At 45.5% G+C, this 25,759-nt stretch overlaps 1 protein-coding gene across 1 annotated transcript in view; it reads left to right on the top strand.

The window, feature by feature from the left end:
- Window positions 1–25,759, top strand: part of LOC311231107 (protein SSUH2 homolog) — a 62,769-nt gene that overhangs the window by 17,208 nt on the left and 19,802 nt on the right. Inside the window, exons 2-4 of the mRNA XM_084317598.1 lie at window positions 15,057–15,143; window positions 24,530–24,605; window positions 25,288–25,417. Coding sequence (XP_084173724.1) covers window positions 15,057–15,143; window positions 24,530–24,605; window positions 25,288–25,417 — 293 coding nt within the window. The remainder of the gene's footprint in view (window positions 1–15,056; window positions 15,144–24,529; window positions 24,606–25,287; window positions 25,418–25,759) is intronic.

Below are 25,759 nucleotides of genomic sequence, written 5' to 3'. Positions count from 1 at the left end.
AACAGGACCAGGGTGAGACCACCTCAAACAGACGGACCAGGCTGGGGTTGTATGGTGCAGACCTGAGTTCACAGCAGCCCAAACAAACCTCACCATGGGGGTAAACGCTCCAGGGTCTGATTCAACCGGACTCAACAAGGCTGGTGTGAACATGCCATAAATGTTCTGCCTGTATACATGGCACATTATGTCCTGCCTACATGACACTTAATGTTCTGCCTACATGGTACTTAATGTTCTGCCTACATGACACTTAATGTCCTGCCTACATGACACTTAATGTCCTGCCTACATGACACTTAATGTCCTGCCTACATGACACTTAATGTTCTGCCTACATGACACTTAATGTTCTGCCTACATGACACTTAATGTCCTGCCTACATGACACTTAATGTCCTGCCTACATGACACTTAATGTTCTGCCTACATGGCACTTAATGTCTTGCCTACATGACACTTAATGTTCTGCCTACATGACACTTAATGTCCTGCCTACATGACACTTAATGTTCTGCCTACATGACACTTAATGTTCTGCCTACATGACACTTAATGTTCTGCCTACATGACACTTAATGTTCTGCCTACATGACACTTAATGTTCTGCCTACATGACACTTAATGTTCTGCCTACATGACACTTAATGTTCTGCCTACATGACACTTAATGTTCTGCCTACATGACACTTAATGTTCTGCCTACATGACACTTAATGTCCTGCCTACATGACACTTAATGTCCTGCCTACATGACACTTAATGTTCTGCCTACATGACACTTAATGTTCTGCCTACATGACACTTAATGTTCTGCCTACATGACACTTAATGTTCTGCCTACATGACACTTAATGTCCTGCCTACATGACACTTAATGTCCTGCCTACATGACACTTAATGTTCTGCCTATATGGTACTTAATGTTCTGCCTACATGACACTTAATGTTCTGCCTATATGGTACTTAATGTTCTGCCTACATGACACTTAATGTCCTGCCTACATGACACTTAATGTCCTGCCTACATGACACTTAATGTTCTGCCTACATGACACTTAATGTTCTGCCTACATGACACTTAATGTCCTGCCTACATGACACTTAATGTCCTGCCTACATGACACTTAATGTTCTGCCTACATGACACTTAATGTTCTGCCTACATGGTACTTAATGTTCTGCCTACATGACACTTAATGTCCTGCCTACATGACACTTAATGTCCTGCCTACATGACACTTAATGTTCTGCCTACATGGTACTTAATGTTCTGCCTACATGACACTTAATGTCCTGCCTACATGACACTTAATGTTCTGCCTACATGGTACTTAATGTTCTGCCTACATGACACTTAATGTTCTGCCTACATGGTACTTAATGTTCTGCCTACATGACACTTAATGTTCTGCCTACATGGTACTTAATGTTCTGCCTACATGACACTTAATGTCTTGCCTACATGGCACTTAATGTTCTGCCTACATGACACTTAATGTCTTGCCTACATGGCACTTAATGTTCTGCCTACATGACACTTAATGTCTTGCCTACATGGCACTTAATGTCCTGCCTACATGACACTTAATGTCTTGCCTACATGACACTTAATGTCCTGCCTACATGACACTTAATGTTCTGCCTACATGACACTTAATGTTCTGCCTACATGACACTAAATGTTCTGCCTACATGACACTTAATGTTCTGCCTACATGGCACTTAATGTTCTGCCTACATGGCACTTAATGTCCTGCCTATATGGCACTTAATGTTCTGCCTACATGGCACTTAATGTTCTGCCTACATGACACTTAATGTTCTGCCTACATGACACTTAATGTCCTGCCTACATGACACTTAATGTTCTGCCTACATGACACTTAATGTTCTGCCTACATGACACTTAATGTTCTGCCTACATGGCACTAAATGTTCTGCCTACATGACACTTAATGTTCTGCCTACATGACACTTAATGTCCTGCCTACATGACACTTAATGTTCTGCCTACATGGCACTTAATGTCTTGCCTACATGGCTCTTAATTAGGCTTGGGCGGTATGACGGTATTACGGTATACCAGGGTATTTAGAAATCCCGACGGTATTGAAAATCAATACCGTCCGTCACCGTCAAAATCACAGATGCGCTTCAGCTTCTATTACAGTGAAACGGAGTTTTGAGTGTAGTGCACACGCGCGCCAGCAGAGGGCGAGACCAGGCGTCCTCACTAGTGGAGCGAGTGGGTCACAACGGTGTTCACGTTTTACGGTAATGTTGCGACAGTACCGTAAAGCGTTGTGACGAGAGTTGGTGTGTGTTGTTGTTGTGGTGCACTGGTGGAGCAAGCAAATAATCCGTCTCTTATTATATGTGAACTAAAGAGTACAAGGTTTACACAACAGCCCCCACCCGCCTTTTTATTGTATTTGTACAGTCCTGTACTATCCGCTGTCAGCTGTTTATCTCTCTCTGTGAGCTACTGAGCTTGATTAACTAGCGTTAGCTCACGTTAACTAGCGTTAGCTCTGCGGCTAATCTTAGATTACCCTGAACTAAATCAATGACTAGGTTATAAAGCATTCGAGTAGTTTTCACTGCACATAGAAGTAGCCAAACAACGGGAGCATTTCGGGAGCATATGACCAAAACCCAGGCAATTTCGAGCCCTTAACGAATCAAATAGTCTGCCATGGCTAGGCTAGATACTAACGCAGTAACGCTAACGGTGCGGGCTTGTTCTGACTACCATTATGAGAGCTGACGATGATTTGTTTACTTGGTAACACTGCCTACATGGTACTTCATGCGGGACAAGTTACGGCCAGGGTAGTTAAGTTAAGGCCAGGGTAACAGGAAACATGTGGGGGCAGATTACATGCCCACTATTGTCTTCTCCAGGAATGGGAAACCCTGCATAACTTGGAAATGTGTGGATAAACAGAAAGAGGTATTCTGCTACCATGTCTTAGATTTAACTTCCAATAGACCATGTTCAGCTCTGGGCAGTAAACCTCCATCCAAATGTTTTATAATAATAATAATAATAGTAATAATAATAATAATAATAATAATAATAATAATAATAATAATAATAATAATAATAATAATAAACTGTATTTGTATAGCACCTGTCATACAAGAATCACAGCCCAAAGTGCTTCACAGCAGTAGAAATAGATATAAAATTAGCATAAAATGGACAGAATAAAAGCAATGCAGAGATTAAGTAAAAGGGTAAAAGCAATGCAGGTAATAACAATACGAATATTGACTCACACAGTTTAAAACCAGAGTCTTCATGTTTGATGGTCATAAAACACTTTTTCTGTCCATTTTGATTGATTATCCTGTCATTGATTTAGTTGTATATTAGTTGTTGTCTTTTGTCTAGTAGCTCTATAATGATTGCCTGGGTAAGTTAGGGGTAGTTGGCTAATGCTGGGATCAGACAACACAACATGTTTGTCTTTCATGATCACCGCGTCAGATAGACTATCTTACAGTAGCGCATCATAAAAGCTTTGCTGTGTCTTGGCCGGGAGATGGGGGTCCAGACAAATCACCACACGCCGCCGTTTTGGCATAAAGTTGGCCAGGGATCGAGGGGGGAGGCTGCAACTAAAACAAGGTTATGTACTTAGTACTTGCATACAAAACAAGTAAATAAAATGCAAAATTACAGTAGCAATAGTATACGTGGGAAATTACAATAAATAAGGGAGAGAGAAGGAAAGGGAGAGTGAGAACCAGAGGGAGAGAGAGAAGAAAAGGGGAGATGCACAGATAATGCCTTGTTGAATGCATCCAGTGAAATTAACCAATCAATGCATACTTTTATCGTCAAAAGTATGCATAATGTTGTGTTAATTCCACGAATTCCACAAGAGATATGCAATGTCGGTATCGGTTGATATCGGTATCGGAAATTAAGAGTTGGACAATATCGGTATATCGGATATTGGTAAAAAAGCCAATATCGAACATCCCTACTAAAGACTCCACATCACTGTTCTTTGATGATGTCACACTACAAGAGATCAAGACACCACATCACTGTTCTTTGATGATGTCACACTACAAGGGGTAAAGACACCCGTTTGGATGCTCTTTTTCAGTACAACCACTGTTGACCACTAGGAGCTGCCCAGTACAACCACAGTCTGACACTGTTGACCACTAGGAGCTGCCCAGTACAACCACAGTCTGACACTGTTGACCACTAGGAGCTGCCCAGTACAACCACAGTCTGACACTGTTGACCACTAGGAGCTGCCCAGTACAACCACAGTCTGACACTGTTGACCACTGCGCTCTGATTGGCCAGGTCATGTGACATGTGCGCCAATCGTGGGACGGCAAGTTCGGCGCCTATTTCCGGGTCTAACAGCCTGCAAACTACCTAACGCCTAGTTTATCACTGGTTAAGCTTAGGCGACTCTTTCGCAGTTGGTTAAGGTTAGAGTTTGGAATCAGGGCAGGCGTTCTATCTAGGGATGGGAATTGATAGGATTTTATCGATACGATTCCATTATCGATTCTGCTTATCGATTCGATTCTTTATCGATTCCCTTATCGATACCTGATCAATTTATAATTTAAATAAATAAATTGAAAATGCAACAGAACTACATTTAGTCATTTAGCTGACGCTTTTATCCAAAGCGACTTACAAGTTCTGTACGACAAGCCATCAGGAAGGGCACAACTCTATCAGCTGAGCAACAATGTTCATCAAAGTGTTGAGTGCTAAAGTGTAGGTTAGTTTATTAGGACAAGTGCATGACAGTACGGTTAGTTAGGGTTAGATATATTTTTTTTTATTCAGATAATGGTTGAAGAAGTGCGTCTTTAGTCGACGGCGAAAGATTGGATGGGTTTCGGCTGTCCTAACTGGGGTGGGTAGTTCATTCCACCATTGTGGGGCAAGGACTGAGAATAGGCGACTTCTCTTTGATGACCCTCCCGGAGCTCGGATAGGAGTAGGTCTGAGGCGGCCAGAAGATGCAGAGCGTAGGGGTCTAAGCTGGTTAGAATAACATGCAACTTGACATTTCTGATTGTCATTTATTGTTGAGCCCCCATGTCAGAAAAATACAAAAACTGTAAAAAATAAAACATTAACTATAGCCTACACTTAAATAAAATAATGTATTTGAGATTCTCTTAAAATGTATTTATTTTTTTATTCTTAAACTAATTTAATCTATTGAATAACAGGTTGTTATTCCTCTGACTTCTGTCTCTCACTCACACACTCTCTCTCTCACACACACACACACACACACACACACACACACACACACACACACACACACACACACACACACACACAGAGAGAGAGAGCTCCCCGGGCCCCTGTCCTATAAGGTATTGGCTTGTGTTGCTACACGGACACATTTGTATGTTGCACCACTGTACTTCCTGGCTTACAGTCTTGTAAACAAACATTCCGTCTCTCATTATATGTGAACTAAAGAGTACAAGGTTTACACAACAGCCCCCACCTGCTGTTTTATTGTATTTGTACCTGTACTATCCGCTGTCAGCTGTTTATCTCTCTTTGTGAGCTTGATTAAATAGCGTTAGCTCACGTTAGCTCCGCGGCTAATTTTAGCTCAGCCTGATCTAAATCAATGACTAGGTTCTAAAGCATTCAAGTAGTTTTCACTGCACATAGAAGTAGCCAAACAGCAGGAGCATTTCGGGAGCATATTACCAAAACCCAGGCAATTTCGAGCCATTAAGGAATCAAATAGAGTCTGCCATGGCTACATGCTAACGGCTAACATTATTGCGCCACTGTAGGCAGCGATAAGGGAATCGAAAGTCACGGGAGCCACACGGTTCCAGGCATCGGCCAATTAGGAACCGGTTCCCAACGGGAACCGGTTTTCGATTCCCATCCCTAGTTCTATCGCCATGCTCTAAGACAAACTCTAACCTTAACCAACTTCGAAAGAGCGCCTAAGCTTAACCAGTGTAGAAACTTGCGGTCCCACGATTGGGCGTACATGTCACATGACTAGGGATGGGTACCGAATTCAGTACTTTTGAGGTACCGAACCGAAACACGGCGGTACTACCGAGTATCGATTCAAGTGAGATACCAACCTTACCCTTTTTCTTTGGCAACGTTCACACGCACAATATATGCTTACCTAGGATTTGACTTGATTCAACAACAAAGCAGTCGGAGCAATGGCAAGCCGAAAACTGTCGAAATTGTAGTTATTTGAAGTTTGGATTATTTTTTTTACGACTGAGGTAGGTAAATTACATTTCTTGAGACTAAAGTACCGAAAAAAGGTACCGTTGGGTACCGGTATCGATTCACAGGTACCAGTACCGGTACCGTATCGGTTCAAATGTGAAAGGTACCCATCCCTACACATGACCTGGCCAATCAGGGACGCGGAAACAAACATTTGTTGTCTAAAGTATTCAGGCGCCCAGCACAACCAGTCTGACACTGTTGGAATGCCACCCATTTTAAGAATGCACATAGTTCTTCCTTTGCCCCGGGACAGTTCAGTCAGTGTTTATGAACAAACACCACTCTGTGTGGTAGTTCACAGAACCCGCTGTGGAATAATACATGCACTCTGGAATCTCTGTTAACCCTCTGAGACCCATACAAACCCATGTGTGTCTTGTTTAGGGTGGACAGGGGATCTTTAGGGGGAGATATCATCAACACAGAAGTGGTGACATCATCTGAATGCTGGGAACCTGGAGATTAATTTGAGATGCAGCTCAACACCACAAGCCTCAAGCATCTCTAGTCATAAATCTGTAATAAACATTGTGTTTTGGTTTGGCGCCTATTCAAATGTTAAAAGATTAGAGTGTATAAATAAGGGCTTAGAACATTAAGATGGAAGCATGTGACGGCCGTTCCCATGCTCAGTTATGTCTCATAAGTTGTTACATACATATCCCTTAATGGTTTTCATTCCAGTTTTCGTTCAGACTAACAGGGTCCTCCCACACACAAACCACACACCAAGCACGTTTGGGTTTCCCCCGACAGCAACCACCGGTCAAACTTAACCTCAATACACTAATGCTGCCGTCGGTAGTGTGATAGTAAAGGGTTAACCTTCTGTAGTGTGGCAGTGAAAGGGTTAACCCTCCCCTACCGCCACCCCACAGTGAGTCACTCCTGACTCCCCTACCGCCACCCCACAGTGAGTCACTCCTGACTCCCCTACCGCCACCTCACAGTGAGTCACTCCTGACTCCCCTACCGCCACCTCACAGTGAGTCACTCCTGACTCCCCTACCGCCACCTCACAGTGAGTCACTCCTGACTCCCCTACCGCCACCTCACAGTGAGTCACTCCTGACTCCCCTACCGCCACCCCACAGTGAGTCACTCCTGACTCCCCTACCGCCACCCCACAGTGAGTCACTCCTGACTCCCCTACCGCCACCCCACAGTGAGTCACTCCTGACTCCCCTACCGCCACCTCACAGTGAGTCACTCCTGACTCCCCTACCGCCACCCCACAGTGAGTCACTCCTGACTCCCCTACCGCCACCTCACAGTGAGTCACTCCTGACTCCCCTACCGCCACCTCACAGTGAGTCACTCCTGACTCCCCTACCGCCACCCCACAGTGAGTCACTCCTGACTCCCCTACCGCCACCCCACAGTGAGTCACTCCTGACTCCCCTACCGGTTAACCGTCTGTTGTGTGGCAGTGAAAGGTTAACGTTAGGTTATGACTATAACCAAGTTCTGTTAGTATCGCGACGCTCGGCATCGCTCTCTGCACTATCTCGCATACGTGCACGCGCACTGAATAAAGACCACAATGTACCTTTAATCCCAATATTCGTCTGACCACACCCCTATCAGCTTACCCATATAAGCAGGGGTGGGGCCACCCACTCTCCTCCTTCCCAAGCTTTCGCCACAAGGCGAGGTCAAAGGCTGCAGCGGCGTCGGATGCCGAGCGTCGCGATACTAACAGAACTTGGTTATAGTCATAACCTAACGTTCTGTATCGTATCGCTCTCGCTCGGCATCGCTCTCTGCACAAGGGAGGCCGAGCGAGAGCCAACGGCCGACAAATACACCCCGCTGACAGCCCCCCACAAACCATCAGAACAGGGAGGGCCGAGCCCCCCCGACCCACCCTAATGGCGGGCACCCCCCCTATTAGGGGCTTCACGGGAGGGCGACGGACCCGACCGTGCGAAGAGGCACTCAAGCAACTCAACGCACAGGGTGAGCAGACCGTGGCTTGACCCCACGACTACACACACGCACAACCCGCATGCCACCCGGGAACGAACGGAGGAACAACCTCGTTACTGCCCCCAGAATCACGGGGTCAAGGGCAAACCCAACCCCGTGGCAAGGCCGTAGCAGCGGAGCACGAAGGAAGACCCAGACCCACCAAAAGGACTGGACTCCCTAGAATGGGGGCCCGGAGAAGTCCATGATGCCAGCATCAAGACCCCACCAGGTGGGCACGTAGTGCCCCGCCCCCCACATCGCCAGCGTATTCGGACAAAGGCCCCTCAGTTACTGCACCTGGTATTCCCAGGCGGAATCCCATCCAAGTACTAACCAGGCCAGAACCTGCTTAGCTTCCGAGATCGGACGAGATCGGGCGTGTTCAGGTTGGTATGGCCGTAAGCCGAGCGGGCCCTGTCCCCCCAATAGTACACCGCCTGGCACACCGACCCTGCAGAACAGGCAGTCAGCATGGCCGTAAGCACACAAAAAAGGTTAACCAACGGAAGCAGGCAGCGCACCGGGGAAAAACCAGGCAACAGGCTGTTAACCCTAGCCTGGAGACTGCGGACGAGACAGGCGCCAGAGGGGACAGCTGAACACAGCCGCCCCGGCGGAAGGAGCGTAAGCTGGCGGTGTTGCATGACCAAGCCTCCATTTAAAAACCCCCACCCAGAGGGGTCGAGGCAGAGAAGGCTGACACGATTGGCAGACGTCATGAACGTGCAGGGGCACCCTCAAACGGTGAACCCGGGAGTTGACACTGCTCCAACACACCAGGGAATCAACCACCTCGGTGTTACCCAATGCGGTGGTTGTTCCTATAACCCCTCAAGAAAAAACTCCAAAACACACCTGCGGGTATACACCGGCTATACCGCAGTACAAGTGTTTCAGTTTCCAAAAAGGGTTAACCCAGGCCTACGGGTCGCAAACATCACTTCGGACCGGGCCTGGCGGTACGGGAAGCACAGGGTCACCAGAGGAGGTCAAAAAACCACCCCCACAGGCCCCTCTTCGCCATGCGTGAGAGAGGAGCGAAAAATAACGGAGAACCAGCCCCTAAGCACACCGTACCTGGTATTCCCCGGCGGTCTCCCAACCAAGTACTAACCAGGACCAACCTGTGTAGCGGCCGAGATCCGACGAGATCGAGCGCGTACAGAATGGCATGGCTGTAAGCCATGACGACAGTGCTGAGTAAAAACATACCCAACCAGGGTCTCCATAGCGCTTAACCCTGTGACACCCAGACCGACCTGGCATTTTTCCCCCTGAAAAAAGCCCAAGTCCCTCAGGGTACCAGAACAGCAGATCTGCATCCCCGGCGGACAACGGGTTCAACTGATCTGGACCAGCGTGACCAGAACCAGTCCCGTGCCCTAACCACGCCGACATGCCTACTCCAGGAGAAGGGCAGATATGCGTGTTGATCTTAACATGAAAAGAAGGCGCCACCCAGACGTTCGGACGAACCGTGCCTGGTGGCCCACCCCAAGGGCGTGAGACCCCACCACATATGTTCAGATCCATCCCGTCATCATCCCCCAGACATGAACGAGAATCCGTCGACAACCCACCCAGGTCATGGGATGTGGTCGTCGGAAGAGGAAAAACCCCCATCTCAGTTGCTTTATAAAAACGCTGTTTCAACCACAAGCAACCAAGGCGTGCCAGTCAATCGCCTGTTTACAGCGAGCTAGCACTATACGTGCGTCGGGACACACCCCCATCAATGAACAGGCTAATTAGACCCGTCATTGAATCCCCAAGGCGCCCAGGGGAACGACAAGAGGGGTGTGACACTCCCTAACTCCAACACTTCTGGAATAGAAAGAAGGAAGCATCAACAGTATGTATCCCAGTCTACACAGCCGGGGTAAAAAATTTTCACATTTTTACATCCCACCACCCTCCCATAGGAAAGAGACGGGGATCCCCAGAGAGACTTCCCACGCGAGCTGTACAGATTGAAAAGAATATATTGCACCTTGAGCCATGTAAAAAACTGGTTTTAGGGCCTCCGGGGAAGAGGCACTGAACCCATACACACTCAATAAACGAATTGAATCGAATATACATACAATAGAAAAGGACCCTTCTAGAGGGTCCACTCACTTTGACAATCTGAGGAGGAAGGCTCTGTACTCTGATGGAGGCTTCCTCACATGGAAGAAGGAGTCCGAACTCACAGAAGGCCTGAATAGGCGCTTGGTGAGGAGGAGCCCTGACCACCCCCCCTGAAAACAGATCCATCACATGGACCTGAACAGCACACGGAAGTCCTACCAACAGAGACGCGCACGGTGACGTACTCTATGGCGGGGGAATTCCTGCGGTGCACACGCCCAATATACCAGGCCGTGGGACCAGGAACTCCCCCCCCCCCCCCCCCCCGTAACGTGCCGAACCGCCACGTGACGGGAACCTTGAAGGACAGGGGGTGTACCCCTGACCGACAGAACAATGGGGAGAGGAAAGGTTACCAGTACACCCCTTTACGACCCCACACCCATGATACGATGTAACGACAAAAAGAGAATATGACACAGTCATAGTCAGCTCTATGAAGCGTTTCACAGCTCCACACAGCGCATGAGCTAACCTGCTATCTGATTTTTACTAAGGAAAAACACAGAATAGAGAGGGCTCTAAGAGCCCCGGTCCAACATACACATGTGCTTCTGTGGCCAGTACAACCCAGTTGTAGGTCACATGACACACACAACCCATCATCACCTACAAAAAATGGCAAAAACACTCAACAGAGGAACGCCGTTTTTTTTCACAATGAGAGAATACATCATTCTTGATTAGTATCGACCACAGGCCTTGCTAAGCACACATGACAGCAACCAAACCAATTTCCCTTTAGGAAATAAGTTTCTCCAGCAGATTTAGCACAACCTCAGCAATCAAGCTAAGAGTTACATCGCATCCCTACCACACAAAAGACACATAGTCTTAGTGCACAAACATGTCTGATAGGAGGATGAAAAAGTCCCCAGGGAACCGGGGGGGAAAAACACAATCCTCCTATTTTACCCTCAATACGGCCAGTTAAAACAGGAAAACCTGTTAATGTGTGAACACACTGTTCATTGTCATTACAGTCTGAGAAAGAACATTCTTTTACTCACTTGTCACCAAGCATAGCTTCATAGGTTAGTTACCTTAGTTGTGAGTACACGGCCGTGTTTCTCACACAACAACCAGATCATTACATCCCGTTTGCACGGAGAAGCTAACTGCCAGTGACAAAAACAGCTCACACATAACCCGCAACGTATCCTAAATGCATTGTAGCAACACACGTTTTGGGAAAAACACCGTTATTCACAATACATTTAGCAAAGTAAAACCAGAAGACGTGTTATGAGGTCTGGTCAACCCCGTTCCTACCCGGAACGCAGATCAGCGAAGTGCAGTCACAGACACCGTAGAAACACAGCCGCTCCTGTGTTGTCCGAACTGGGCAGCGTCACCGCCCCAACCCGCACTACAGTCCCCTGTTGATGCAACCTTGCCGTCCTGGCTCAGGGCAGGGTCGACGAAACATCCCCTGTCAAGGATGACGTCGTGGTCAAGAGTGTAAAACATGTTAAAATCAAAGCACGTTCAACAGAATAGCCTCAAGCTTACGGCCGCTCCAACCGTTCGGGTGCTACTGCTTCTGCTCGCGAGACGCCGACTAACGACGCACGCGATCAGAAGCGAGCTCATGGCGGCGCGCGAGAAGCTAAGCTACCCCGCGCCAGCCATGGCCCATAGCAGCAAGCCAACGTTACCTAGCGACCACGACATGCTAGCCCCGCAGCTAACAGCTGACTGGCTAATAGTAGGCCCTAAGCAGGCCACGCAGCGATCCAGCAGGCTAACGCAGCAGTTAACAGCTGACTGGCTAACCGTAAGCTATGAACATGTAAACAATGACATAACACTCACCCAGACAGGCCGCCGTTCTGAACCTCTCCTCACTTTTTAAGAGAAAAGAGAAAACAAGATGTCAACACCGCTTCACAACGGTGACTTTACCACATCCGACGGAATCAGCACAGTACCAACTGGCCTGTGTAGCTGACTTTGAACATGAATCTGCCGCTATCGCACATTACATGCACATATCCCCTCGTGAAGGAATACTCTCATTTGGATATGAAAGATGGGGCCTTAACACGGTGACAGAGAGAATCCACTCGTCCAGAACACACAGGCAGGCCTGTACACTGCGATGATATCATCGCGAATTGCCCCTTTAATTGGCCGTTGCGATTGGTAAATATTATCTGGGGGCGGGCTTGCGAGTAGTGCTTTCAAGCCTTGGATTCGCATTTCACTCCTAAATTATCCAAGGCGTATGATGACGCCACTCACACGAGCTGAGCAGTGAGCACTCAGCAGGTATGATCAGCGGGAACAATCGACTGAGCACTCACTCTGATAGACTGGCTGACTGTCTGATTTAGCTATGAAGAAAAGTAAAGTTAGTATTGCTTCATATTTTCGTCGCGTTCGACCTCCTATAGTGAGCCGAACTGAACTGAACTCAGACACACGGAGAGAGCTGCGGCGTCTGCTCCTCCTCCAGCCCTCTCGCACCCGTGGCTGTTGTAAACACTAGTCTCTAGTGGGACACTGGGACCTCGGTGAGCCTGCCAGCCGGCTAGCTACTGATAGCTGAATGAATGAATGAATGAATGAATGAATGAATGAATGAATGAATGAATGAAAACTTTATTTAACAGATTGCAGAATGGGTACAATACAGTACGGCTCAATACATACAATTGTTAAGGGGATGCAGACCTGAGAAAGACGTTTGTCTTGTTTCCATCAGGGTCCCCCTATCAACAAATGCTCCAGTAAGTCTAGTAGACTCAGGGACCGAAACTAGAGAGCGCCACCCGCCATTTGCGCTCAGTTTTTACGTTTGGCGCCTCCCACTGAGACGTCTGAGCGCCGTGTGACGGGCAATCAAATAGTCATGTGAAAACCGAAAATCATGATCCAATTCTTTAGCGGAGTTCTCACTCGCTGTCTCAGCACACATGAAGCGCGCACCGCGCACTGCTGCTGCTGCTACCCCCTCCCCACCTGTTGCATGTAAACAGAGGCTATTGCCTCACCGTGACGTTAGTCTAGTCAGTGTGGGACCTTCGTGAGATAACGTTAGCTACCGTTACAAAATGACCCAGTCAACTATTCACTTAGTTTAATACATGACTTTGAGGCATTGTGTAACGTTATCCAGCCGGCTAGCTACGGATAGCTCCCGACATCAACAAATCCATCAGCAATAGTCCAGTGCATAATACCTCGGTTGGCTAGGTAACTAGTCACTACGAAATGTCGCAGTAAACTAAATAGTTCACTGAAGCGTTGTCCCAACGCCATCCAGCAGTAGCTACAGAAAGCTCCTGGCATCAATGTCCTACAAGCGTCCTGCAAGCTACCTACAACAACAACATGCGTATTCGAGTCCCTGGTTTACATCGCATGAGTGAGGGCTGCTGACTAGGGTCCAGGTGCAGCGCCGGAGAATTCTTTTGCATGCTGATTCTGAATGTAGCGTTTAGGGTCCAGCTGCACCCCCGGAGAATCCTTGCTGGAGCTGGCCACTCGAGTATACAAACAGACAGTGGAGCTGTTTGCAGACAGCGAGGTGGCGATGTCTCGCAGATAATACAACTACAAGTATGATTATATAATATATATATTTTATTCAAAATAATAATTATATAATTTTTTTTTAATCAAAAACAATCGATATAAATAATGGTAAAATTGTTATTTAAAAATTTGCCCCTAAAAAATATTTTTTGCCCCTAAATTTCTCATTTAGGGGCAAGTGTGCCCCTAGTGAAAAAGCTTAGCGTACAGCCCTGACAGGGATCACCAGTGTCAATGGTCGCGGCCCACTAGTTAAAACTATAATGGTCTTCAGACCAAGGCCTTCTGTCGCCTAGGTGGCTAAACAAAGGACCCTAGCCTGGGGCCGGTTTCCATAAACTTTGTCAAGTAGCCCCCATAGCACTAACAGACAAGTGGAGCCCGCCAGCAAACACTACTCACCCAACCTGGAACGCACCGCTTCTCACAACAGCGGCATGTCCGACAGTTCAGCTGTGGCCTGACAGGTTTCACCCCAACAAACACAGCAAGGAACTGCAGTTGAGAAGCATGCAGCGGCGTGCTCCCAATACGAAAACCGGTGGAGGGTTTTTAGAATGATCATCATCTTCCAGACACTCCAGTACGAAGACAATATCGCCGTATTTTCTCGAAAATAGTGAGAGAGAAAATAAAGATATGATGTCAACGTATCCTTGTTTCCCAAAGCTGCTCCTAAACCTTTCTTCCATCATGGTGTCAAGTGTGGGGATCTACCGAGGCACTTCTTCCTTGTGGTGAAAGCGAGAAGGAGGAGAGTGGGTGGCCCCACCCCTGCTTATATGGGTAAGCTGATAGGGGTGTGGTCAGACGAATATTGGGATTAAAGGTACATTGTGGTCTTTATTCAGTGCGCGTGCACGTATGCGAGATAGTGCAGAGAGCGATGCCGAGCGAGAGCGATACGATACAGAACCTTCTGTAGTGTGGTAGCGAAAGGGTTAACATGTGCTGTGATCGGCTCCCGATTCCCGATCCGTTCAGGACATCGACCCCACTGATGGGAATTCAATGTGGTCCATTTTAGAATGTTTTCATCATCTATTCTATTCTATTGCTATGCTGTCTGACCCGTTCCCATTATTTCCAGTTGTTTATTGTTTATTGATGTTGATGTTGTTGTGTGTTTCAGCTGTGTATGCCCCGCCCCCGCCCACGGCCCCCCCGGCCAGCATGTTTGGCAATGTGCCAGGATATGAAGGAACTGTGATGGGAGGAGGTAAGTCCTTATAGTGATTGATGGGTGGATGGATGAAGGGATGGATGGATGGATGGATGGATGGATGTCTTTATTTCTCTGTCATGCCCCTCCCACTTGGACTTCTGAGCAGTAGCAGTGCTCTAATTGGTTGAAGAGTAGAGAGGTGTTGCAACGTTATCATGAGTCCCAGAAGTACAGCTTGTGAAGCTACTGTACCTGAGGATTTAGTTGTTTTTATTTCGAAATGTGAAAACTTTGACACACCACACATGTTATTAGACAAATCCACGGGGTAAATTAAATACATAATATATATATATTTAGAGAGAGAGAGAGAGAGAGAGAGAGAGAGAGAGAGAGAGAGAGAGAGAGAGAGAGAGATAGAGAGAGAGAGAGAGAGAGAGAGAGAGAGAGAGAGAGAGAGAGAGAGAGAGAGAGAGAGAGAGAGAGAGAGAGAGAGAGAGAGAGAGCCTAGCTTAAAACTAGCCTAGTTGGTCCATATCCACTTCAATTCAGATTTTGTGCTAAACTAGGCTAGCTTGCAGCCGGATAGCTTTCTATTGAACGCACAGAGAGAAAATTGGTATCTACAGTATCTTCTGACTCTGGAGGAGATGGTGAGCACATTTCCCATAACTCAGTACGTGACTGAGACTCCCCACCCTGGGTCGCCCCGGGTCCCCCGCGGAAATGAGGAATTTACAGATTACAGGTGCAATAAACATGAAGCTTTGACACTCATTGGACCAATCACAATGCAACAAAGTCTAAAACCAAGTGACCGTTCTCTTCACCAATGAGGGCAGGTTTCAGCTGTTATCCACATGGCTTACTGGCATTGTTTGCATTCCTCGTTGAAATTGAAACCATGGAGCGAGATGCAGCTTGTTGCCTCTGTTCTCAGGGGAATGTCGTCGGGCTGTGGTTTGGTCAAGAGACACAACAGAAACTCCCCACGTTGTGAGAAATGCTTTCCAGAGGCCCTAAACAACCTTGCCCCAGAGGTGCCGGGTTACCGAGTAACGGAGAGATGCCCGTGCAAATCCCGTCTCTCTGCCAGAGAGGACCACCCAACCTTATTGTACAGGATACAATGGCGAGTGCTATAACTATCACCGCTGGGGGTGATAAATCTGAGGGCTGAGTGATGAACAGAATGTCTATAAATCACATCTCCATAATCCAAGATGGGTAGAAAAGCTGCTTCGACGACCCTCTTTCTGCTAATCATAGGGAAGCAGACACTGTGTGCCATATCTGTGAAATCCCAACAGTTTGTCTTTAGAGGAAGGAGCCGTGAGAACTCTGGTCTGACTGGTTTCATTTCTGCTCCCAGAGGAGAACCTGGAATGTCCGAAAAGTCAACTTTTAGGGAATTATCATGTATGTAGACAGATAGTGGATTTTTAAAGTTCAATATAATAATGATGGAGTAGAAACAATCAACCAATATATATATTTTTAGAAGAAAACTGGGGTGGAAAACGACAGCTGTGGGGGGGGGGGTGCACAAAGCGGTGTGTTTTGTCTATTTGTGGTAGGTCGGTGGGATCAAACTACTGGCTGATAGTACGACCAACTTCACACTTTATTGCTGAGGAGGGAGTTCAGCATCGAGTGTGAAGTCGGATCAGATGACCAGTTCTCCAGAACGCTGCAAGCGGCCATACCGAGAGCCAAGCAATCTGCCTGTTCCAAACAGCCACACTCTGAACCAGCAGTGCACTAATTATCCAAAACAACAACAATGTATAGACTCATATAAGCATAATCTCTCAATCATCACTCATGGCCCACTAGAAGTGTGTGGTGGTGTCTTTATGAGCCACTAGAAGTGTGGTGGTGTCTTTATGAGCCACTAGAAGTGTGTGGTGGTGTCTTTATGAGCCACTAGAAGTGTGTGGTGGTGTCTTTATGAGCCACTAGAAGTGTGTGGTGGTGTCTTTATGAGCCACTAGAAGTGTGTGGTGGTGTCTTTATGAGCCACTAGAAGTGTGTGGTGGTGTCTTTATGAGCCACTATAAGTGTGTGGTGGTGTCTTTATGAGCCACTAGAGGTGTGTGGTGGTGTCTTTATGAGCCACTAGAGGTGTGTGGTGGTGTCTTTATGAGCCACTAGAGGTGTGTGGTGGTGTCTTTATGAGCCACTAGAGGTGTGTGGTGGTGTCTTTATGAGCCACTAGAGGTGTGTGGTGTCTTTATGAGCCACTAGAAGTGTGTGGTGGTGTCTTTATGAGCCACTAGAGGTGTGTGGTGTCTTTATGACCACTAGAGGTGTGTGGTGGTGTCTTTATGACCACTATAAGTGTGTGGTGGTGTCTTTATGACCGACTAGAAGTGTGTGGTGGTGTCTTTATGACCCACTAGAAGTGTGTGGTGGTGTCTTTATGACCACTAGAAGTGTGTGGTGGTGTCTTTATGACCCACTAGAAGTGTGTGATGGTGTCTTTATGAGCCACTACATTTACATTTATAGGGGTGTAACGGTACACAAAATCCACGGTTCGGTACGTACCTCGGTTTTGAAGTCACGGTTCAGTATGATTTTCGGTACAGTTTTTATCATTTATCTATTTATTTATTTAACTATTAAACAATATAAAACGAATTGGCCATAATTTACTGAGCAAACTAATGCTTACTGCTGTAACCTACTAATAACACTTAAAGTAAATCTGAAGATTATTATATAGCAGAGCAGATGCCTTGGATAAGTTGTGGACAACTGTAGCGTGTGCTTGTTTATACATAGCCTCTTTCATGACTGTGATGCAAGCCCTGCTTGAATACAGGGGCAGGGCTTGCATCACAGTCACGAAAGGGGCTAGTTTATACAGAGCTGGTGGTATGACTGAATGAATGAATGAATGAATGAATGAATGAATGAATGAATGAATGAAAACTTTATTTAACAGATTGCAGAATGGGTACAATACAGTACGGCTCAATACATACAATTGTTAAGGGGATGCAGACCTGAGAAAGACGTTTGTCTTGTTTCCATCAGGGTCCCCCATTTTCAATTCATATAGACATTTATGACATACACAACATACATGACATTTATGGCATAGGGACATATAGGTATTTAGTACTACTGATACATTTGTGACATAAGCGGTATTCAAATATACAGTACTGTTACCCCTAGATCCTGACAGAGTATATACATATGATGGGGAGGGGACTGTACATTAGGAGGGGGTGGGTGGGAGGGAAATATACATACGGCGGGGAGGGAATATATACATGTGGTGGGGAGGAGACTGTCTATTAGGAGATGGTGGGGGTTTTGGGCATTTACGGTGGCCAGTTTCGAATTGCAGCCTCCCGTAGGTGCTCTTTAAGAGCGGTTTTAAATGTGGGCAGGGATTCACATTCCTTTACAGCTTTGGGTAGGGCGTTCCACATTGTTGTGGCATAATTGCGAAACGTTGCGAAACGTTGCGAAACTGTGACTTGCTGGCTGAAATACGGACGAGAGGGAACTAGGTAGCGGGCTCTATTACTTTTAACATGTGCTTAAACCCAGTGTTCTCGACAACGGAGTATGGTCGCAGATCTGCTGCTATAAAAACACCTATGGCGTTTGTTATTGCTTTGGCCCGGTCTGAATTAATAGCGAGATGCTGCTTGAATGCCACAGGGAGCTGGGTTTGCACTAGGGTCTGTTTCTTCCTTGTACCAGTGATATTCACATTCGGGTGATGCCGTTTCAAATGCGTGATAAAGTTCGCAATAAAGTTGAACAATGCCGGCACGTAGCCCCTTTCGTGACTGTGATGCAAGGCTTGCATCAGTCAGGAAAGGGGCTAGCCGGCACGTATCTTTTGTGCGATCCACCCGTCTTTGTCCATTACTGTCGTTAACTGGGAATCCGAAATGATCCCAAACGGGAGACTTGAATGTTGTGGGCGCATCTTCTAGCTCTGGCTTGTCAGTTAGTATTGCACCCGCCATACTAAGGCTAATATGCTATGCTGAATTACAGCTATCGTTCAGTGTAACTGCGTGGCTGCGTGGGATGAACAAACAACATCCGGTTAGTTGTGCACGTTATATTAGGGCCGGGGGATTTAAGTACCGCAAAAAAAGGTTCCGTACCGTTGCAATCGTTCGGTGCACAGCGTGTACTGTACCGGAGGACCACATTGAGGCGGTACAGTATGTATTCGCGTACCGTTACACCCCTATTTAGTCATTTAGCTGACGCTTTTATCCAAAGCGACTTACAAATTCTGTACGACAAGTCATCAGGAAGGGTACAACTCTATCAGCTGAGTAACAACGTTCATCAAAGTGTTGCGTGTTACAGTGTAGGTTAGTTTATTAGGACAAGTGCATGACAGTAAGGTTAGTTAGGGTTAGGTCTTTTTTTTATTATAATTTTTTATTTCAGATAATGGTTGAAGAAGTTTGTCTTTAGTCGACGGCGAAAGATTGGACGGGTTTCGGCTGTCCTAACTGGGGTGGGTAGTTCATTCCACCATTGGACTGAGAATAGGCGACTTCTCTTTGATGACCCTCCCGGAGGCCAGCGAGCAGTGCGTTGCAGTAATCGAGGCGGGAGATGACTGTTGATTGGACAAGGAGTTGGGTGGCTTCTTTTGTCAGGAAGGGGCGGATCCTTCTGACGTTGCTCAGGAGGAATCTGCAGGTTCTGGTTGTCGCTGCGATGTGAGCAGAGAAGTTCAGCTGGTCATCGAGGACAACACCAAGGTTCTTGGCGGTCGGGGACGCGGTCACAGCTGCATTCTCGACTGTGATGGAAAGGTCGGTCAGGGGGAAGGATTTGGCCGGCAGATGGAGCAATTCTGTTTTGCTTAGGTTCAGTTTGAGGTGGTTGGTCGTCATCCAGGCGGAGATGTCGGACAGACAGGCCGAGATCCGCTCAGAGACGTGGATATCTGAGGGAGGGAAGGAGAGGAAGAGTGTAACGAGTGTAATTGTTATCGGCATAACAATGATACGAGAAGGCATGAGACGTGATAATGTTACCCAGTGATTTAGTGTAGAGGGAGAAGAGAAGGGGTCCTAGGTAGGGATGGGAATCGAAAACCGGTTCCGGTTGGGAACCGGTTCCTAATTGGCCGATGCCTGGAACCGTGTGGCTCCCGTGACTTTCGATTCCCTTATCGCTGCCAGGTTTTTCCTAGTTGCGCAATAATGTTAGCGTTAGCATGTAGCCATGGCAGACTCTATTTGATTCATTAAGGGCTCGAAATTGCCTGGGTTTTGGTAATATGCTCCCGAAATGCTCCCGCTGTTTGGCTACTTCTATGTGCAGTGAAAACTACTTGAATGCTTTAGAACCTAGTCATTGATTTAGTTTAGGGTGAGCTAAAATTAGCCGCGGAGCTATCGCTAGCTAACGTGAGCTAACGCTATTTAATCAAGCTCACAAAGAGAGATAAACAGCTGACAGCGGATAGTACAGGTACAAATACAATAAAACAGCGGGTGGGGACTGTTGTGTAAATCTTGTACTCTTTAGTTCACATATAATAAGAGCCGGAGTGTTTGTTTACTAAGTCTCTACTCTGAGTCTGTCAGACAGGAAGTACCATGGTGCAACATACAAATGTGTCTGTGTAGCAACACAAGCCAATACCTTACAGGACAGGGGCCCGGGGAGGGAGCTCTGTGTGTGTGTGTGTGTGTGTGTGTGTGTGTGTGTGTGTGTGTGTGTGTGTGTGTGTGTGTGAGACAGAAGTCAGAGGAATAACGACCTGTTATTCAATAGATTAAATTAGTTTAAGAATAAAAAAATAAATACATTTTAAGAGAATCTCAAATACATTATTTTATTTAAGTGTAGGCTATAGTTAATGTTTTATTTTTTACAGTTTTTGTATTTTTCTGACATGGTAAATGGCTGCTTTTTTATATAGCGCTTTTATCCAAAGCGCTTTACAATTTGTTCCTTACATTTTACCCAATCACTCACACATTCACACAACGACGGCGGAGGCAACCATGCAAGGTGCCAACCTGCTCATCGGGAGCAGTTAGGGGTTAAGTGTCTTGCTCAAGGACACATCGACACGCTGCCCGGGAGGAGCGGGAATCGAACCGGGAGCCTCCGGATTGCCAGACGACTGCTCTACCTCCCGAGCCACTGTCGCCCCTGACATGGGGGCTCAACAATAAATGACAATCATAAATGTCAAGTTGCATGTTGTTATTCTAACCAGCTTAGTTCTGTTGCATTTCCAATTTATTTATTTAAATTATAAATTGATCAGGTATCGATAAGAGAATCGATAAAGAATCGAATCGATAAGCAGAATCGATAATGGAATCGTATCGATAAAATCCTATCAATTCCCATCCCTAGTCCTAGGACCGAGCCCTGGGGGTGGCCGACAGGGTCCCTCTCCATGACACTTGGTAGGAGCGGTCATTGAGTGTGTGGTGGTGTCTTTATGAGCCACTAGAAGTGTGTGGTGGTGTCTTTATGACCACTAGAAGTCTGTGGTGGTGTCTTTATCTGCAGAGACTCCTCCCTCTGCCTGGATTTTCTTATTTTGCTGGATATTTCTGGGTGTGTTATGTGCACGTTGCATGCATGTATCCCTTCCCTACTTGCCATGTTCCTGGTGGAATGCACCTGGTTGGATAAACACGCTGCTCCCTGTTTCTCTGCTTCCGTTTTCCAAAAGAAAAATGTCAGCTTGTTCATTTGTTCGCTTGTTCACTTGTTCGCTTGGCTGCGACTGTGGCTCGGGAGGTAGAGTGGTCGCCTGGTAATCGTAAGGTTCCTGGTTCTATCCCCGCTCCTCCCAGAAGTGCGTCGGCAGTCAGCAGTGTCCTTGAGCAAGACACTTAACTAGGGATGCCCCGATCGATCGGCCAACGATCGGTATCGGCCGATATTCACTAAAATAGCTGGATCGGGTATCGGTAAATTTTTTTTTTTTACTTATGACCATTATAGTCAAAGTATTTTCCTATGAACTGAAACGTATAAGATGTTCGCAGTGTTCAGTTATGAAGCATGATAGCTAATTTGCCCACAACTGCAAAAACGAATAATGTCAATTATGTTATAAGACATTGATATCAGGAGCTATCTGTAGCTACTGCCAGCCGGCTAGATAACGTTAGACAACGCCTCATGTATTAAACTAAAGTGAACTATTTAGTTTACTGGGTCATTTAGTTTAAACAGTGAGCTAACGTGAGCTAACGTTAGCTACCTAGCTAACGGAGGTCTCATGCACTCGACTATTGCCGGAGCATTTGTTGATATCAGGAGCTATCAGTAGCTAGCCAGCTAGATAACGTTAGACAATGCCTCATGTATTAAACTAAAAGTGAATAGTTGACTGGGTCATTTTGTTTAAACAGTAACATTAGCTAGGTAGCTAACGTTAGCTCACGGAGGTCTCATGCACTAGAGTAGACTATTGCCGGAGCATTTGTTGACATGACGGGTCTGGGAGGGGGAGGGGCAGTGCGCTGCAGCAGCTGTGTGTGTGCCTGAGAGAGAAGTCAGCGAGTGAGAACTCCGCTGAGAATTGGATCATGTTTTTCGTGCGTGTCTTCGATCGGTTTTCACGATCGGCGAAAATAAAGCATTATCGGAATTCACCGATCTCGTATTTATACTGAATATCGGCCAATACCGATCGCTGGTCGATCGATCGGGGCATCCCTATAGCTGACTCTTTTATCCAAAGCGACTTACAAGTTCTGTACGACAAGTCATCAGGAAGGGCACAACTCTATCAGCTGAGTAACAATGTTGGTTACAATGTTGGTGCTACAGTGTAGGTTAGTATATTAGGACAAGTGCATGACAGTAAGAGTAACAAGTAACAAAACAAAAAAACATCGGTATCGGCAGTGTATCTGCCGATATGGCTCATAGAAGATCGGTGATTGGTATCGGTGGCAAAAACGTGATCGGGGCATCCCTACACTTAACCCCTAACTGCTCCCAATGAGCAGGTTGGCACCTTGCATGGTTGCCTCCGCCATTCGTGTGAATGTGTGAGTGAATGTGTGAGTGAATGGGTGAATGTGACGCATAAATTGTAAAGTGCTTTGGATAAAAGCGCTGTATAAAATGCAGTCCAAAATGTCTCTAGTTAACTATGTTAATGTTATTGGTCTCTAGTTAACTGTTAATGTTATATTGGTCTCTAGCTAACTATGTTAATGTTATATTGGTTTCTAGCTAACTATGTTAATATTATATTGGTCTCTAGCTAACTGTTAATAAATTACATTGGTTTATAGTTAACTATGTTATATTGGTCTCTAGCTAACTATGTTAATATTATATTGGTCTCTAGCTAACTGTTAATAAATTACATTGGTTTCTAGTTAACTATGTTAATGTTATATTGGTATCTAGCTAACTATGTTAATGTAGGTCTCTAGCTAACTATGTTAACACTTTGGTTGCCTAAGGTTAAATTAATGATATACCATAGATTGCCAGCGCTATTTGTCTATGGAGAAAGTCCCCTTCTTTGCAGGGCTATAACTTTTTAAATTCTATTGCTACATTGCCATTATTAGGGCCCATTCAAAGTCCTATATGTATTGTTCATTGTGTAGCAACGTTAAACTTTTTCATTCACATATTCATAGTAAAGTATGGTCTAATGTATAAGTATGTTTTCATCTCTTTCTGCAGCTTTCTCCAGAACGTGATATATAGCCCCAAATGCATTATATTGATGATGAAATACAGTTTGATGGCAATCAGCGCGATATAAAAAATTCCAACTAGACGTACTTCTAGAAGTTACTACACGTCATCTGATGTTGACCGGATGGGCGAGGGGGCGTTTATAATTCCGTGGGCAGCGTTATACCAATCATCTAATGTGGGTCAAATGTTGATAATATCAGTTATTATCGAAGACGGTAACGTTACACGCTGAAACTCACCCCAGTCTCCGCGCGCCGTTGGGCGATCATCGTCGAGTAGAAATTTTATCATTATGGGATATATTATTACCCGGTCCATCTCCAGCTTGTATAATGGTATATACGTCCAAATCATGTTGTTTATCGAGTTATTGGCAATCGATCGCTATGTAGTGTGACGAGCTAGAGTGCCGGAACCTATACCGAGTGGCCGGAAGCAATACGGACGTCTAGCAAAACCTCTACTGCGCTTCCTGTTAAGCGGTTGCTCCGATCGGCCACCAGATGGCGCTCCTGAACCGCCAGAGAGCTCAGTGGGTCCTGCTGGTGGATCTCAGGCCAGCGGAGGGACATTATGAATCCGATCGCAGATTTTTGAAATATTGATATAAGGACGCTGTACAGCGTCCCCCGGCAACTTTAGCATGGCCAGCAAAGACGTGAGAAGACGTGTCCCGGCACTCAAAGTGTTAATGAATTGGTCTCTAGCTAACTATGTTATTTATTATGATATTCCACCAGGTGGCTATCTGCCCCCTCCCATGCCACTGGAACCCCTCCCCCCTCCCCAGCCTGCCCCTGGAATGGATGACTGGAGGTAGGTGCTATAACTCTGGCTAATCTACACACTGAGTCATAATACACTGGGGTTAGGCACTATAACTCTGGCTAATCTACACACTGAGTCATAATACACTGGGGTTAGGCACTATAACTCTGGCTTCCAGTCAGTTATAGCGCCTAACCCCAGTGTATTATGACTCAGTGTCAGTATATTATACACACAATATATTACTATATAACTAACAGATGTTTCTCCATGTGCTAACACCATGCTGCCACTATTGTTCTGTTGTCCGCGAGTTGTTGTTCAGTTCAGTTGTTGCTCTGTATGTATGTCCTGCCATTTTAATAATGTTCCTTTGTGTTTTATTTTTATTTATTTTATTTTATCCCCCATCCCCTTTCCCCTAGGGGGCTTTTTACCCCCAAATAGGCCGTTATTGAAAATAAGAACTTGTTCTTAATTAACCTGCCTATTCAAATAAAGGTTTGATGATGATGATGATGATGATGATGATGATGATGATGATGATGATGATACACTGAGTTTTAATACACTAGAGTTAGGCACTTCCTTCTATCACAGTCTTAATACTAGTATTGTTATTGCTTCTAGTATTCCTTCTATCACAGTCTTAATACTAGTATTGTTATTGTGTCTAGTATTTCTTTTATCATTCTTAATACTATCTAAAGTGTTGTTATTGTGTGTCTAGTATTCCTTCTATCACAGAGGACGTGGCCAGCGAGGCGTTCTTGATGTTTGCCTCGTCTAACTGCTGCTGGAGCAAAAGCCCTGCCAAGGACGGGGTCATCACCAATATGGAGGCCTTCAATACTTACAGGGTATTATTATTATCATTATTATTATTATTATTATTATTATTATTATTATTATTATTATTATTATTATTATTATTATTATTATTATTATTATTATTATTATTATTATTATTATTATTATTATTAATATGTATTACTGTTGTTATCATTCTTTATTATTATTATTTATTATGGTTGTTATCATTCTTTATTATTATTATTATTATTATTATTATTATTATTATTATTATTATTATTATTATTATTATTATTATTATTATTATTATTATTATTATTATTATTATTATTATTATTGTTGTTATCATTATTTATTATTATTATTATTATTATTATTATTATTATTAT

Source organism: Notolepis coatsorum (assembly GCF_963971535.1).
Source record: "Notolepis coatsorum genome assembly, chromosome: 6".
Classification (NCBI taxonomy): domain Eukaryota; kingdom Metazoa; phylum Chordata; class Actinopteri; order Aulopiformes; family Paralepididae; genus Notolepis; species Notolepis coatsorum.
This window is presented reverse-complemented; position numbering and strand designations above follow the sequence as displayed.